The sequence below is a fragment of the Solanum tuberosum genome, unplaced genomic scaffold (genome assembly GCF_000226075.1).
Source record: "Solanum tuberosum cultivar DM 1-3 516 R44 unplaced genomic scaffold, SolTub_3.0 scf00034, whole genome shotgun sequence".
Classification (NCBI taxonomy): Eukaryota; Viridiplantae; Streptophyta; class Magnoliopsida; order Solanales; family Solanaceae; genus Solanum; species Solanum tuberosum.
The window spans coordinates 1938628-1955052 of NW_006238962.1; the positions used below are offsets into that span (position 1 = coordinate 1938628).

Sequence of the window (16425 nt, forward strand, 5' to 3'; positions counted from 1 at the left end):
AAGTCGTCTGCCACATGGTTTGACAGAGAAACTAGTTAATTAAATTGTTTAATTAAAGCTATAACCAGCTCCAACTTGTACTTCTTTTTAACAAATAAATAATATATCTCAAAATCATTAAGCAAATTCTTCAAAAAAATAGAAAAATCCGTACAATATAGTTGGACTATTCAATTTCTTTATTTTCTTTTTAAAGAAGAGGTGACTCATGACTGTCAATTTTTTTATTTTCACGATATTCAGTATTGCATTAAAGCTCAATTAAATTTGAATTCGTATTAGAATGTCTCACAAAAACCACTCAAATTTGAAATAACAACACAAACTTTACCACTACACCGTGAAGACAAGTCGAATCCGAATCTTTTGACTAAAAATAAAAGAGTATTTTTTTTGGTTCCTCACTCAGTGTCCGGAACCCACATTGGAGCTCCGACTAAATCCGGATCGCTCACTGCAAGGTCCATTCAGGGGTGACGCTCTCAACAAGATTTTCTCCATACCTAGGACTCGAACCCGAAACCTCTGGTTAAGGGTGAAACACTCCCACAGTGCACCACAACCCATGTTGATAATAAAAAAGTACTTACCGCTTTATCACGACTCTCGTTTGGTGACTCATGACTAGCTGACTTCACTGGCATGGCGTCTTTTTATAGTACGTGTGATTATTAGTTTTTTTTTTTTTTTTTCTATTCTCACACGGTGTTTAGTACTTGTCAATTGTCAACCTTGACATGGTAAAGAATTGGAAAAATTTGTCATTTTTTTAAGGATGTTCACACACGTATATACTGACAAATTGATTATACATCAAAATAAACAAAATAAAGGTATCGTGTTTATGACTTCCAATTTTACATAAAAAGTGTACTTAAAGATATTCAAAATTCAAACATTTGACAATAAAAATTGATTTTTCTATGGATTTTTTCAACATCAAAACCAACTACTTCTTGAAGAATTTCCATTTTCATGGCCTAAAGGCTAAATCCCACAACCCCACAAGCAATTCTTGAAAAAAAAAGATTCTCATTTTTTTGTCATCTTGACATGTTCTTTGTACTAACAGAAGCATAGTGTTCTAATTTCTCTATTCTTGATAAAAAAAATCTCATCTTTTTGTCATCTTGATATGTTTTTAGTACTAATAGAAGCATAGTGTTCTAATTTCTCTATTCTTGAAAAAAAAAACCTCATTTTTTTTGTATCTTGACATGTTCTTAGTACTAATAGAAGCACAGTGTTCTAATTTTCCATTCTTGAAAAAAAAAATCTCATCTTTTTGTCATCTTGACATGTTTTTATTAGTACTAATAGAAGCAAATAGTAGTCTAATTTCTTCAATCTATTCTTGAAGAGTTTCAATTAGCCTAAATCCCACAACCCCACAAGCAATTCTTGAATTTTTTTTGCTCAATTTTTGTCCTCATGGCATGTTTTTAGTACTAGTAGAAGCATAGTGAAGATTTAATACTCATTTTTTGAACCCCTCAAGCAATTCTTGAATTTTTTTGGTCAATTTTGGTCCATATGACATGTTTTTTTTAGTAATAGAAGCATATTTTGTATTGTTCTAATATTTGTTTGATCCTTTAAGTATATATATTGATACCCGTTCTGAATTCACTGACTCTAAATCTTGAATTCGCGCGTCTAAACAATTGAAATGCCATTTCCAAGGAAAGCATTATCATTGTTTTTAAGTTCCTCTGCTTCTGCTTCTGCTTCTGCTTCACCTTCTCATGAGTCTCCTAAGACTTATGGAGGTGGAGGAGGAAGGAGGCTTACTCGTATACGTAAATTGAGACATGTTGGTGATGATGAGATTGATTTGCAGCCAAATGATTTTGGTTCTCAATCTATGCCTGTTTCTCCTGATTCCTATAAGAATTCAGGATCATCAGGGTCTCAATCAACTCGGTGTCATCAGCGTTGTCATTGGTCTAAATCTGTCGAGCCTCAGCCTTTGCCATTACCTGAGTTCAATTCTGTGCCAAAACAAAGTACTAGTGATGCTAATTTGCCTACCAGAGTACTCCAAGGGGATGTTTCAAATCCTGTTGTTATAAGGTCTGTTGTTTTAATTTCTTGATCACTATTTTTGCTTTTGATGAGGAAATGTTTACAATTTTGATCATTTATTTACTGGCTGTATCCTAACCTTAGCTGATAAGCATTAGATAATGAAACGTATTTATTAGTTTTGGATAGAAGTGTTGGAATTGATAATAAATAGTTGATGTGTTTTGATAGAGTATTTTTCTGTTAAGATGACTAAAATACCATTAAAGCAACTTACAAAAAATATGAAATAGAGAGTGTCTATACTATGACAAGGAAAAATGGCAATGTTTCTTATTTCATATGTATCGACAGGTCGAACTAAAACACAAAACCTTTTCTTACTAGGTGCAATCCGTTGGACAAAGATCCATTTTTTCACTTTTTTGGATTCTTTGGAGCCAAGGAGACAAACAACCCTGCATCTTTTTTATCTCTCCCGCATATTATTTGTATAAGTATTTCACATTTACGATTAAATTTATGAAAATTGACCCACCTGAGTGCTGTCTAATTCACTTATTCAGAGGAAGATACTGTTTTGTATTTGTAAAAGATTTTCGTAGGGATTTCAGAAGAAAATAGAATGGAGTGGGAGTTCGTTGTTCTATCTTGAAGAGGGTATTTCGGAGATTACAAAAGATACTTGAGATAAAAGAACAAAAACTTTAGTCAAATCAAAAGTGATTACAAGCTAAAATGTCATAAGTTGAAGGTGACCAACGAATGAGTTTCAATTGATTTTCGTTAATAAGTACTTGGCTTGCAATTGTCTCTGGTGCTTACCAAGCATATATAAGCCAAGAAGTGCTCATTAGCTGATGTGATCAACTTATAAGCCTACACAAACACTTCTATATGATGTATGTCCATTTCATTCTACTCGAACCAGTTCTTATTTTTAGTTTTAGTTTTAGTTTCTTGTACTTTTAAATTATGTCTGGTAAGAAAACTGAGATATTTTCGATGTTTAGAGGACAATCATATTTTAACAAGTTTTTCACCAGCATCAATTTACTATAACATTCATCCTCTTTTATATGGACTTGGAATTAGCAACGTGAAACTCCGGTTGATAGAATTTAAAAGCTTCTTTTTCCTTTTTTTTCACTTTATCCTTGCTGTGTCCAGAAGGCGTATTGTAGGTAACTGGTTGATGTTTGAATCTGTTCATGCACCAAAAATTCATATTTATCGAGATAACTCACAACTTATAGATTTATTATAATGAAGGTTGTTGGATGGAAAGTAACTGGTCTACCTGTTTCAAAGGCATTGGTTTGGTGTTTCCTGTCGAACTGGTTAATAGAATTCTTGATCCCTTGTGCCTGACCTCTCTTGGAAGAACAATTTATCAGAAATGATAAATAGTAATTACCCTCTTCTCGTGGAATGGTGTTTCCTGTCGAACCGATTAATAGAATTCTTGATCCCTTGTGCCTGACCTCTCTTGGAAGAACAATTTATCAGAAATGATAAATAGTAATTACCCTCTTCTCGTGGAATGGTGTTTCCTGTCGAACCGATTAATAGAATTCTTGATCCCTTGTGCCTGACTTCTCTTGGAATTACAATTTATCAGAAATGATAAATAGTAATTACCCTCTTCTCGTGGAATGGTGTCTCCTGTCGAACCGATTAATAGAATTCTTGATCCCTTGTGCCTGACCTCTCTTGGAAGAACAATTTATCAGAAATGATAAATAGTAATTACCCTCTTCTCGTGGAACCGCAAAACTGAAGGAATATGTTATTTAACTCCTACCTAGTCTTAATAGCAAATCATGGAAGCTGCAGATTTTGTGTTTAGATAGGAGTACTTCACGTAGAGATGATGACTAGCAATATGTCAAAACTCAAATATATTGCGCGTTGCAGGGATCCTTCTCATCAAACTCCAGTGGAGATGGCAAATCCTGTGCATAGAAGATCATCTACTCCAACTTATCGTCGTCGACGTTTCAGTCAGGATAAGAATTCTGAAGGTGTTGAAGAGAACTTCAGGCTTAATGTCCCTGCTAGAAGTGCTCCAGGCAGTGGTTTTACAAGTCCGAATCTTAGCCCGAAAAGATATAGCACAGTAGACCTTTTCCATCCTACATTTCATCAGGGATCATCACCTTCAGGCACTTCTTCGGATAGATGGGTAGGTTATTCTGCCCAACTTTTGACAGCAAGGGTTACACAAAGTGCTGATCATTCTCCCCTTAGTAGCCCGACTCAACAAAATCCAGTAAACAAAACTTGGAATCACCAAAATGTTGCTGTGCATTCACCTCACAAATCACTCCCGGAAAGTCCGGTGGATTGGCCTGAAGGCAATAATGTGCACCCTCTACCACTTCCACCCGGAATTTCACAACAGCCACAGTTACCTACCACTCAAAACAAAACGGATAAATCAGATATACCATATGTAAAAGGCCAATGGCAAAAGGGGAAACTTTTAGGCCGTGGTACTTATGGAAGTGTATATGAAGCTACTAACCGGTAAGAATTAAAGTTAGCATTTTGGTAGTTCCTACTTGAGCTGTCGATGTAACACTTTCATTTCTCCTCTTATAGTGAAACCGGTGCTTTGTGTGCGATGAAAGAAGTTGATCTCAATCCAGATGATCCTAAATCTGCCGAATGTATAAAGCAGCTAGAACAGGTTAGTCCTAATGTCCTGCTTATAGGATACAAGAACAGCTATTAAGTGTTTTTCATCAGTTTATGCTATGAGATAGATCATAAAGAAACATATTTAGTTAATATACATTTATGTTTTTGATTTTGTCTTAGGAAATAAGAGTTCTCCGACAGTTGAAGCACCAAAATATTGTTCACTATTACGGCAGTGAAATAGTAAGAACATCTTCTTTCGAACAATTTTATACCAACTATTTAAACATCTCTTTTCCAAACATTTTGATGGATAAAGTGTTATTGGATGTTCAGATGGAAGATAGCTTTTGCATATATCTGGAATATGTTCATCCAGGATCAATTAATAAGTTTGTCCGGGATCATGGTGGAGCTATGACAGAGTCGATAGTTCGAAATTTTACAAGACATATAGTATCAGGGCTGGCTTACTTGCACAGCACTAAGACGATACACAGGTAAATTGCCTGTTTTAAGAAAGGTCGTAATGCTAGTTGATTTAATGATCCATTTACAGGCTACTAAAGTCTATATATTGACGATTCAATTTGTCTCAATTTTTGTTTCGTCTTTAGTATATGATTGAGGAATTTCATTAAATTATATTATTGACTGAAATGAATGCTTTATCTGGTTAGCTGATATGACTCTTAACTCTTATGGCTGGGATGGTTTCGCTGAATAGGGACATTAAGGGGGCGAATTTGCTTGTTGATGCATCGGGAATCGTCAAGCTTGCAGACTTTGGATTAGCAAAACATGTACGCTCGGAAATTTCTAAAGCTTAATAGAATGTTACTCTTCCGTTACATTTTTGTAGTGTGTTTGAGTTCTCTTGCATACTACTCCGTGTAGTATGAAATGAGTTATATGTTTCAGCTATTAAGGCTGCCAATTTTGAATGCTTTCCTATTTATACTGCTTTCCCTCTCTCCAGCATTAATCATTTTGGATGAGGTATAATTGGTACTGGGGAGACCGGATCCTTTAGGAAACGAAAAAAAAGCAAAAACATTTTTCTACTCTAAAGTAATACAAGCACACGTGATAGAGTAATCTTAGCATGGCTCGATATCCATGATCACGAAGTACTGCACCTCCTTCCTTTCCCTTATGACAGAAGTGACCTGTAAAAGGGGGGAAACTAAGATGTGTGACTGAATACGTTACTTGATACAATCGTTCAATTCTGTTGTCCTAGGCCAATTTCATTTCTCGTGTAGAATGAACTTTATACTTGATAAAGCACTCTATCTTACAAAATTGAACGATTGCATCAAGTAACGTATGGCTATACTTTACTTGATAAAACAGAATCATCTAGCATTACTGCAGTAATATGATTATGCTTCCCTTTTTTCAGCTGTCGGGTCATGCAACTGAGCTCTCTCTGAAAGGGAGTCCACACTGGATGGCTCCAGAGGTATTCTGAAGCTACTTTCTAATACTGGCGAGCTGTTTTCTTTTGTTTGTTGTTAAGGTTTTCTTTTTGTCGTCTCGTGCAGGTAATGCAGGCTATGTTACGGAAAGATGCCAATCCAGAGCTTGCCTGTGCTATTGATATTTGGAGTCTAGGTTGTACTGTAATTGAAATGTTTACTGGACAGCCCCCTTGGAGTGGATTAGACGGGGTAAGCCGTGTTAATAAACTTTGAGCCCATCATGTTGCCACATACTAGCAATCAATGCCTAAGAAGCTATGTTTCTCGGACTCTCCAAAAATGCTAATGCACTATTTTTGGAGGATCCGACATGCACCCCACACTGTTTTTGAAGAGTCCGAGAAGCATAGCTGAGAAGGAACAAGCAAGACAAAATCATGGCCAATATTTTTGTGATTCCAAATGTGATGTATAAACAATCGCGTATTTCATTTTTTAGGTGAAAGCTATGTTCAGTGCACTAAACAAATCACCACCTATACCAGAAACGTTGTCTTCGGAAGGAAAGGATTTCCTCCGGTGCTGCTTTCAGAGGAAACCTGCAGATAGACCAACAGCTTTGATGCTACTTGAGCATTCTTTTTTAAGTAATACTAATTCGCGTGAACATATTGCTACTGTTTCAGGTTCCTCAGAAGATTTTTCGCGGATGAAATTACATGTGAGTACTACAAGCTTATTAATGCTTAACATAATGCTATTGATTTCTCTTCTGTTTCTGTTTCTCTGTTCTGTTCTCGAGTTGTTTCAACTTTCAATTCATTACCTTTTTTACGACATTTTGCAGAGTCCAAAGGATCTGACAAACCATAACATGGAATTGAATTCATCTAGGTACACAAAATCTCCATATAACGGGTACTAGTGATTTTTCGAGCCCTTTTCTTTACTTTCGTGAATGTTTGGTTCATTTCAAGAGTACTCTTTAGTCAATGAAATCATCGATCGTTCCAATTAATTGGTTTTGAGTTAACCATTGACCATTATGCTTCTCTTACACAACAAAGGGAAACTTGTGTTCATGTTTCAGTGAAACAAGCCACCAATCACATTCTGTAACGTGCGATTATGGAGCAACTTCTCACCACTCTCCTCGTTCTACACTCGAGATACTTCCTTGTATTTCTTCACCGGAGCTGAATCCTAGTACATTTGCACCAGCCAAGTCCTCAAATAGTATTTTCTCTCCTTGGAACTGAAAATAGAAGTGCTTATGTTTTCAAATGCAAGAAAATATAAGTACATATAAATGGCTCTGCTAGTGATATTGTCTGCTCTGGACCTATATCTGCACGGCTTTAAAACGTGTCACTAGTGTGTAAGACCTGATTACTTATATACCTAACGTCTCACCTGTGTTTTTGACGATGTGGAACTTCTTAACTTAAGCTGGAGTGTCAGACTTTTGTACATATTACATTAGTTAGAGACTAAAGGGCACATAGTAGTTGCACTATTGTATCCTGTGTACATTTGACTATATTTTTTTGTGAAAATTGATGTTTTTTGAGCTATTAATGGCTTTTATAGACTGGAAATTGAATCGTGAAAGATGAAATTTACTGTAAATATTGCAAGTTAGTACAAATATTTATTTGTTTCGTGTTTAGTAGAATCTTGTTTCATTTTTCTGATTGATTTCGAGTTGAATAAAATTTTGAATGATGTGGAACTAAAAGATAGACTTCACTTGATGTGATATTGTCCACTTTAAGTCAAGCAGCACGATTTTCTCCAAAAGGCCTCATGTCATATTAAGAGCAGCTTTGGATTGTTTTAGCCCAACAACCGATATCAAAACCAATAGTAATATTGTCCATTTTAAGTCAAATCGCTATTTTTTTTTTTCAAAATGAGTAGATTTAGGTTGTTTTCATCCAATAATTGATATCAAAACTAATAGTGCGGGGTGAGATGAGTATGGAGATGACAGACGCATCTACGAGCCGGTTTTATATATTTACTTAGTAGCTTTGGAGACACATACACAAAAATACTGCATATTAATTATTATAAGCACCTTGGCCGGTATTAAATTAGTATCAATAAACATGTTTGCAATAATTCAAATTTGCAGAATTATTAATTCATTGGCAATTTTGAGCACATAAAACAGAGGAAAATAATTTATTTATTTCTTTTTTAAAAAAAAAAAAAAGACACACAAAATCAAACAAAACAGAAAAACAAAATCAAAATAAAAAAAGCAGGCGGTTGCTTATGTTTGTGGAACTAGTCCATGTTGTTCGAATAGTGGCGGAGACAAAAAATTTATAAAGGAAATTCATCATCTATTATATATACACATTAAATATAAAAATTGCAAAAATATCCATATAACAAGTCAAACCAATTAGTGTCACCTTGTATTCAATAACTACTCTAGAAACAAAATGAAGGGAAAAATATATTCCTTTCCCATTATGTTTTTACCTTTACTTTCAATTAATTTGGACTCGTACCGAATAGGTCCACGTTGCAAAAAAAAAAAACATTTACATAACTCAACTTCGAAAGCCAGCTCTGAAACTAAGTGACCATTAAAGGGATAATCAAATCGTCCATTGAAAATGAATTTCTGACATCCTCGTACGTCCCCATAGACAACATAATTACTATGATGGACGACCTAACATGAGGGTCCGACTATAATATCATACGAAGAAATATACATTATTGAGTCTGACTCAACTTCAGAAGTATATATATTTTTAAAAAATCAAATCACCCATTGAGAATATCGATATAAGAAATTCTTACATGTATATATATATACCAGATATAAGTCATTTTTCTGGAGTACTCAAACTCGAGACGTCTGATCAATGAAGTCTTACAAAGAAAATACTCAATTCTTGACTAGATGCACCATCAGGATTAATCATATAAAATGTTTCTGAATCTTTTGATCCAACAACCCTATCAAATCTTGCCCTCATATAAGTTATTTCTCCATCAACATTATTATTATTATTATTATTATTACTATCATGTACTAATATTGGACAAGGTAAAACTCCAGCACCCATTGAAACACCTCTTAATAATTGCATAACATGAGCTTCATCATCACTCATATTTTTATTATTCCTTCTTATTGAATAACCAAATTTTCTTCCATTACAATAAACACCCCATACAAATTCCTCTAACACTTTCTTTTTATGTGTCTTAGTTTCACTTTCTAATGCCAATCTTACTATATCTGATCCCATTTCCTTATGAAAAACCCCGGTAAGCATCGGTAGCTCGATCACAAAAATGGGAAGTCTATGAGGATCTTCTTGAATTGCTAGACTTACTCTACCTTTTTTGTAACCAAATAATGTGATTGTTGTAGCTTTATCTGTTAACATTGGTTTGTTTCTTGGACGTCCACCTAGTAATGCAACCATCTTGCAACCGGTTGTTAACATAGGAAGGAGTTTGAACATTTTAAGAATGCCACCACTTGTACTAGTAGATGATTTTCTTGATTTTTTAGGGTTTGTGTTAGAAGGATTAGTCGTTGTCGTTGTTGTTGTTGTTGTTGTATGATGATTCGTGGTACGTTGGAGTAATGAAAGTAAAGGAGGGGTTTCGATTTGGTTGAAAGGGCTACTAGAGTATATAGAAGATGATTTAGGGTTTTGATTCTTGAATCGAAAGGCCATTCTTGTTGAATGAGAGGGAAATGAGAGAGAGAGAACAATGATTTTGATGTGTATTTTGTTATTTATAAAGGAATATGGGGTTGATGGCTTACGATACAGAGGAGATTGGCATGACTTGTACGTAAGAATGACATATACAAATCGTGGAATGGTGGAATTCTTTTTTTATAAAGAAATATGTGAGGTTTGGAGAGAAGGATATAAGAGAAGTTAGGAAAAGGCTTATTGTTGGTTAGGTTGCAATGGGGATCTTTTTTTTTTTTTGAGTGGGGAATGAAAGACATGGCTTCTAGTTGGTTATGGCCCCATTTTGTTTTTTTTGAAGTAATTTATTTTATTTAAAGATTAATAAATTTAAAAAAAAATTATATCCACGAAAAATTGTAAAAATATTACTCCCTCTGTTCCAATTTATGTGACACATTTCACTTTTTGAGAATCAAACAGTTTAAGTTTGACCGATGATTTGCTCATGAAATCTTCAAATTTTTAAAAATGAAATATAATTTGTAAACTACATAAAAAGTACTATAAGTCTCAATAATTGATAATTCAAAATATTTAAAAGATATAAGAAAAAATTACGGTTAAAGATAAACTTGTTTAAATCTCGAAATTTGTCACATAAATTGAAACATAAGGAGTAATTTATTTGGTATTATGGTAAAAGATTGATTTTATTTGTAAATTAAATACACGTTAAGATTAGTGATTTGATTATTGTGAGGTACTAGATATTGAAATTGTGTTGATGGATGTGTGAGCTGGAAATAGTGATTATAGAGTGGTGTACTCTAGAGTTGAGAGTTGTACAATTATAATGGGCAATTAATAAAGGTAATTGCTCATAGTTATTGTACGATGAAAGTTGGTGATAGTGTAGCTAGAATGGTGATTGGTCATATTAATTGACGATGATATATAGTATTGGAATGAAAGTTTTGCTGGTGATAGCGATTGATAATGATAAATAAGTCTTAGTGGTTTATAGTAATAATAATTGTACAATGATAATGGACAGATTTAATCTAATGATAAAAGGTTACCTTCACATGATTATTACATAAACATTTTAATGGTTTAAAGGATCTACATAATTTAAAACAATCAGTACATATAAGCAATATTGAGATATGAATGATTAAATTTTATAATTTTATTAAATGAAAATAAATAGAACCTAAGTTGAAACAAATAATATTATAAATAAATAAAAGAAAAAGGGGGCTCTTGAACTTTCATGGACATATTCTTTGGAAAAGTTGTTCTTTTGATTTTCTTATTACATTATTCGATTTTGGAATAATATCTTATTGGGTGTCTTTATATATCTTTTTTGCATAGTTTAATAATATTGTTTGAAATTGCGAACAAATATAAGCGATATTAATAAATAAAAGATTTTTTTATTGATATTAATATAACAATAATAATAACAATATTTAGAAGATATCATAGTATGGTATCATAATAAGGAAATTGAAAAAAAAAAAACTATTATTATGAAAAGATTGAATGGAAGGAAACATCATAGTATGGTCTTCTCAATTCAAACAAATTACTATATTTCATTTTATACAAAAAAGAATAAAGTGCATGTACAAATAGTAAAGAACTTACTTTATTCATTAATTATTTAAAAAATTAAGTTTATAGGAGTATTACTACTATTTTTTATTTTATAAAAATGAAGTTATATAAAATCTTTCCGACATATAAATAGTTGTCATATATTCTACTGCTAAAATACTAGGATTTTTGGTCTAAGATATTTAATAAAAAGTAATGGGTCACCAAGGAAAAACAAGGAGCAATTTGGACCAATAAATATTGTAATAAAACCTGATAATGAACGTAGGATTTTCAATAAAAAGATTCAAAAAATATCAAAAGTAAATACACAAAGAATTTTTTTTAAAATCCCCTTGTGATTTCGGATGATGTGGCCTTCTGTCTAGTATCAATAACAAGCATAAAGAAAATTAGAACCGACTTTACAATTTAACTAAATCTATTACCTTTGCCTTGAACTATCGATACATATGAGAGGGGTAGAAAGATACATATATATATATATAAGGGAAAAGGGTCAAAAATGCCCTCCGTTTATAATTTGACTATACTTTGGTTCAAAAATGTCCTTGCCGTCAATATTTTGGTCCAGAAATGCCTCTATAGTTATAAAATGGGTGAAAAATGCCCTTTTTCGAATAAATAATTTTTTTATTTTTAAATACATCTTCTTCCTAATTAAAATATTATTAAAGAATACTATTCTTGTTTTCTTTCTTCTAATTCACTTTGACAAATAAAAATGTAGGAAATAATTTTTTTTCTTCTTAATCTCATTTTATCAATTAAAATAGAATAACTGCATGTACCCTTTCGATAGATAATATATGGCATATATATAAGATCATATTATATCCATCATTAATTTATATTTATATAACGATAAAAAAAATAAGAAATATTTTCATTTTTTTTTTTGAATTGAAGTAAGATAAACATTTGCTTTCAAAAATATTAGAAAAAGAATTTGTTAAAAAAATAATAATATATTTATTTGGAAAATAAGCATTTTTTACCCATTAAATAACAATAAGAGCATTTTTGGAACAAAGTATTGATGACAAGAGCATTTTTGGACAAAACTACAAACGGAGGGTATTTTTGTTCCTTTCGCATAGTTTAAGGACATTTTTGAACCAAAGTATTGACAGTAAAGACATTTTTGAGTCAAACTATAAATGAAGGACATTTTTATTCCTTTCACACAGTTTAAGGACATTTTTTACCCTTTTGCCTTTATATAATGATAGTATCATAATTATTCTACATATTGTGTCATCCTTATATTTACGAGCCATAATTATAACATGAAATTCACATAAAGGGAGATCTAATTTTTGAATACATAAACCAAACGAAAAAGAGTCAAATATACCCTTGTACTATTGTAAATAGTCTATATATACCCTTTGTTATACTTTTGGATCAAATATATCCCTATTGTTGTACTTTGACACATATATACCCCAAATTTTAACGGAGAAACACATGTCAACTTAAGAATCAAATAACCCACTTACAATTTTAAATACCAAATTCCTTTGAAACCCATCCATTTCCTCTAGTGACCCACATTGAATCAAATCCAAAATCTTCTCTTTTGTTTACTTCGATTAAACAACTATTCATATTTTCAGTAAAAAATCATGTTTAGTAGCTGTTCTTGTTTGGGGTAATCTGAGTACTGAGTTTTGATATTGATCGAAGGTCCTATGGACGAAGGAAGCGCAAAAACACAATGCACACTCGGCCAAGTTTGCTTTTGGTTATCGATTTCTGAATCCAGATTTTCGGGGTGGGTTATTTGATTCTTAAGTTGGCATGTGTCCCTCTGTTATAATTAAGGGTATATATGTGCCAAAGTATAACGGTAAGGGTATATTTGATCCAAAAGTATAACGAATGGTATATATAGACTATTTCCAATAGTACAAGGGTATATTTGATCCTTTACCCTAAACCAAAACACAACTTAGCTATAAGTTATGTCTTTTCGTTTCTCAGTCAACATCTAATACACATTGAAATTTTGATTTATTTAAATCCTTATTATATAGTAAGATTTACTTAAGAAAAAAACTCTCTCCAACAAAATATCTTCATATTTGAAATTTGAATTCAAAATTTCTGATTAAGAAATAAAAAATCTTATTTAAAATCTATCATAACCCCCTAAGTTGGTATAAGCCTAATATTTGATGTAATAAAAATATAAATTAAAAAGAAGTTGGAAAGTGATAAGATATGTATATTATATGGTTGGACCCCAATTAATTAATTTCTTGGGTTCAAGAAGAAAAAAAGAAGATAAAAAAGGTGTTCTCTTTTTTTCTTCCAAGTGTGATATTTTGCATGTGCCTCTCTGATTATCACATGGAATATCAACATCAATTTCCTTTATGCCTTTTTTATCTTACTTTTTTTCTCTCACTATTATTGGTTCAATTCATCTATCCCCAAAAGGCCAAAACTTTGCTTGTTATACCCCCTCCTGTCAATTTGATACTCACTTTAATATTATATTTGACATTTTTATATATGTAAAGTGACCATCCTTTTCAACTCAATTGTAACAAGTATGGTATACTTGTGTTAATTGCTTTTTCATTCTTGCATATCCCAGAACTAATAAAAGGGCGTAACTATAGTTCAGTGCATAAAGTATTTCGTGTTACTGGAATTTGGAGAAGGGTTGTACCTTAAGAAATGTGATCATGTAGAAAGTCTAATCTAACGCAAGTGTTAGCAGTTGTTTACTATCACAGTTTGAATTTGTGATATATAGATAAGGCATAATATATAAACGTGCCCTTTAACTTAGTATGACATTTATGTCTTCTAACTTTAGGTGTGCATAAGTAGGTGCACTTAAACTTGTCTATATATAGAATTGGACAAATAGACACACATATTGACATCCTACGTGGCAATTCACGCCCGACACGACATCCTACGTGGTGTCCTATGTGTATTTTTCGCATAGGACTTGTGTGTCTACTTGTTCAATTTTAGACAACTTTAAGTGTCTATTTATTCATATCCAAAGTTGAGCATGTCATCTATAGGTAAGACATAATACATAAATATGTTCTTTAACTTGACCTCATCTGACATTTATTCCCTCCAACTGTGGATATGCACAAGTAGACACTTAAACTTGTATAGAGTGGAACAAATAGACAACACATCGTACTTGGCGTTTTATGTGTCAATTCACGCCCAACACAACATCTTATGTGGCAACCTACATGTATTTGCCACATAGAACATATAGATAGCCCAAGAAATGTTATCGATCATGTAGATTGTCTAATTTAATGCAAGTATTAGTGGTTATTGCTTGATATCATAGTTTGAATCCTTGATCTATAGGAAAGACATATAATACATAAATGTTTTCTTTAACTTGGCCTCATCCGACATTTGTGTTATCCAATTTTAGGTGTGCACAAGTAGACATTTAAACTTGTATAAAGTTGAACAAGTACTAGACACGCACGTCATACTTGGCGTCCTACGTGGCAATTCACGCACTACATGACATCTTACATGGTGTCTTACATATATTTTCCACGTAAGATATGTGAGTCTACTTGTTCAACAACTTTAGACAAGTTGAACTGCTTGTTTGTGCATACCGAAAGTTGAACCCGTGATACATAAGTAATTAAGGCATAATACATAAACGTGCTCTTTAACTTGGCCTCATCTGACATTTATGCCTTCCAACTTTGAGTGCGCACAAATAGGCACTTAAACTTGTATAGAATTGAACAATAGACACACACATTCTACTTGGCGTCCTAGGTGATAAGTCACCCCTATATAACATCTTACATGATATCCTACATGTATTTACCACTTAGGACGTGTGTCTACTTATAGGTAATTAAAGATTGAAGAAAATATGTAACATTTTTGCACAACTCTTAAAATAATTTTGCTATCACATTAATATGTGTCCCTTTTATAGTTGGTCCATTACATGTTATAGACACATCATGTCAAAATGGACACCATTAAAATTGATTCTCTTATTGGTAACTCAACCAAAAGTAAGTAATATATATTTTATTATATATATATTGACAATGTGGCCACAAATTCTTTAGTGTAATGGATCGCAATATAATTATGGACAAACACTGGCCTACTCCCTTATCATATATCACATGGAGAGATTGAAAAGAAAAAAAGTTGGTGGTCATGTCCATGAAATTAAACCACTTTTGACGTCGATCGGATCAGAATTTGAAGTTTATAGATTCAAAAATTTAATTCAATTGATTTTAAATATATATTAAATAAATTCTTTAAGATAAATACTTAGTTTAAACAAGAACTATTGAATTCTCTATCGAATCCGCTTTCAACAATATATATAAGTGACCAAAATTTAGGTGTGAAGACATATTATCTAGACATTGGTTAGGCGTACACACATGGTTTTGAGTAAATATGTATTTCCACTATAAATATTTGTGGCTTTGAAGCACACAACATGGCATCGCAGATCAGACGGAGTTATAGTGTTACTTATATATTCAGCAGAATTTAGTAATTTAGTTTAAATCTTAGATTTGTATTTAAAGTTTCAATTAAAATGTATAAATAATTTATTCAAAATTCAGTAAGCCACTTAAAAAAAAATTCCAAATTTCATAAACTTAAAATTCTAATTCCGTTATGTGTGACATGTTGCCACATCATACCAGCTACTTTGTTTGGTTTCAAGTGAAATATTTTTGTTGAAAATCAATATTATGAAATAAATCATCTTCTTATTCTGATGATAAATTTTTTTTAAATCTAAATCGCACCAAATCGATAAAATAAATTTTAAAAAAACTAACAATTATACGATCCACCAAATTTTCCATTGTAAAGCTGACATGTCTGACCACTCATATAATTGTTGTAATAATGGGTCCAATTTTCTTTAATGAAAATGATGTTACATTTAACTGATCTACTTTAATTTGATTGAGATGAAATTTGAGCACTTAGTTCCAAAGGAACTCTAACTAATTACTTTGTATCTTTTAGAA

The 16425-nt window shown here is 32.3% G+C and overlaps 2 protein-coding genes across 3 annotated transcripts; one reads left to right on the forward strand and one right to left on the reverse strand.

Moving 5' to 3' along the window:
- Positions 1-853: 853 nt before the first annotated feature.
- Positions 854-7740, forward strand: LOC102600645 (mitogen-activated protein kinase kinase kinase YODA-like). 2 transcript variants are annotated; one of them, XM_006342547.2, is made up of 11 exons: positions 854-2073; positions 3943-4554; positions 4630-4717; positions 4849-4911; positions 5005-5168; positions 5396-5471; positions 6074-6133; positions 6216-6341; positions 6592-6813; positions 6940-6986; positions 7183-7740. In XM_006342547.2, the coding sequence occupies exons 1-11, from the start codon at positions 1670-1672 to the stop codon at positions 7349-7351; spliced, it is 2031 nt and encodes a 676-aa protein (XP_006342609.1). In that variant the 5' UTR covers positions 854-1669; the 3' UTR covers positions 7352-7740. The 2 variants fall into 2 exon arrangements, with proteins under 2 accessions (XP_006342609.1, XP_006342608.1); XM_006342546.2 differs by having other exon boundaries at positions 855-2073; positions 6940-7010.
- Positions 7741-8833: 1093 nt separating this feature from the next.
- Positions 8834-9943, reverse strand: LOC102601225 (protein MIZU-KUSSEI 1). The gene has a single exon (XM_006342548.2). The coding sequence runs from the start codon at positions 9803-9805 to the stop codon at positions 8975-8977; it is 831 nt and encodes a 276-aa protein (XP_006342610.1). The 5' UTR covers positions 9806-9943; the 3' UTR covers positions 8834-8974.
- Positions 9944-16425: the final 6482 nt, after the last annotated feature.

Bases quoted from the DNA above. Each gene is read 5' to 3' on its own strand.
- LOC102600645 (XM_006342546.2), top strand. From the start codon at position 1,670: ATGCCATTTCCAAGGAAAGCATTATCATTGTTTTTAAGTTCCTCTGCT. The intron at 5,472-6,073 runs GTACGCTCGGAA...CCCTTTTTTCAG, and splicing joins ACTTTGGATTAGCAAAACAT to CTGTCGGGTCATGCAACTGA. The intron at 6,814-6,939 runs GTGAGTACTACA...GACATTTTGCAG, and splicing joins TTTCGCGGATGAAATTACAT to AGTCCAAAGGATCTGACAAA.
- LOC102601225 (XM_006342548.2), bottom strand. From the start codon at position 9,805: ATGGCCTTTCGATTCAAGAATCAAAACCCTAAATCATCTTCTATATAC.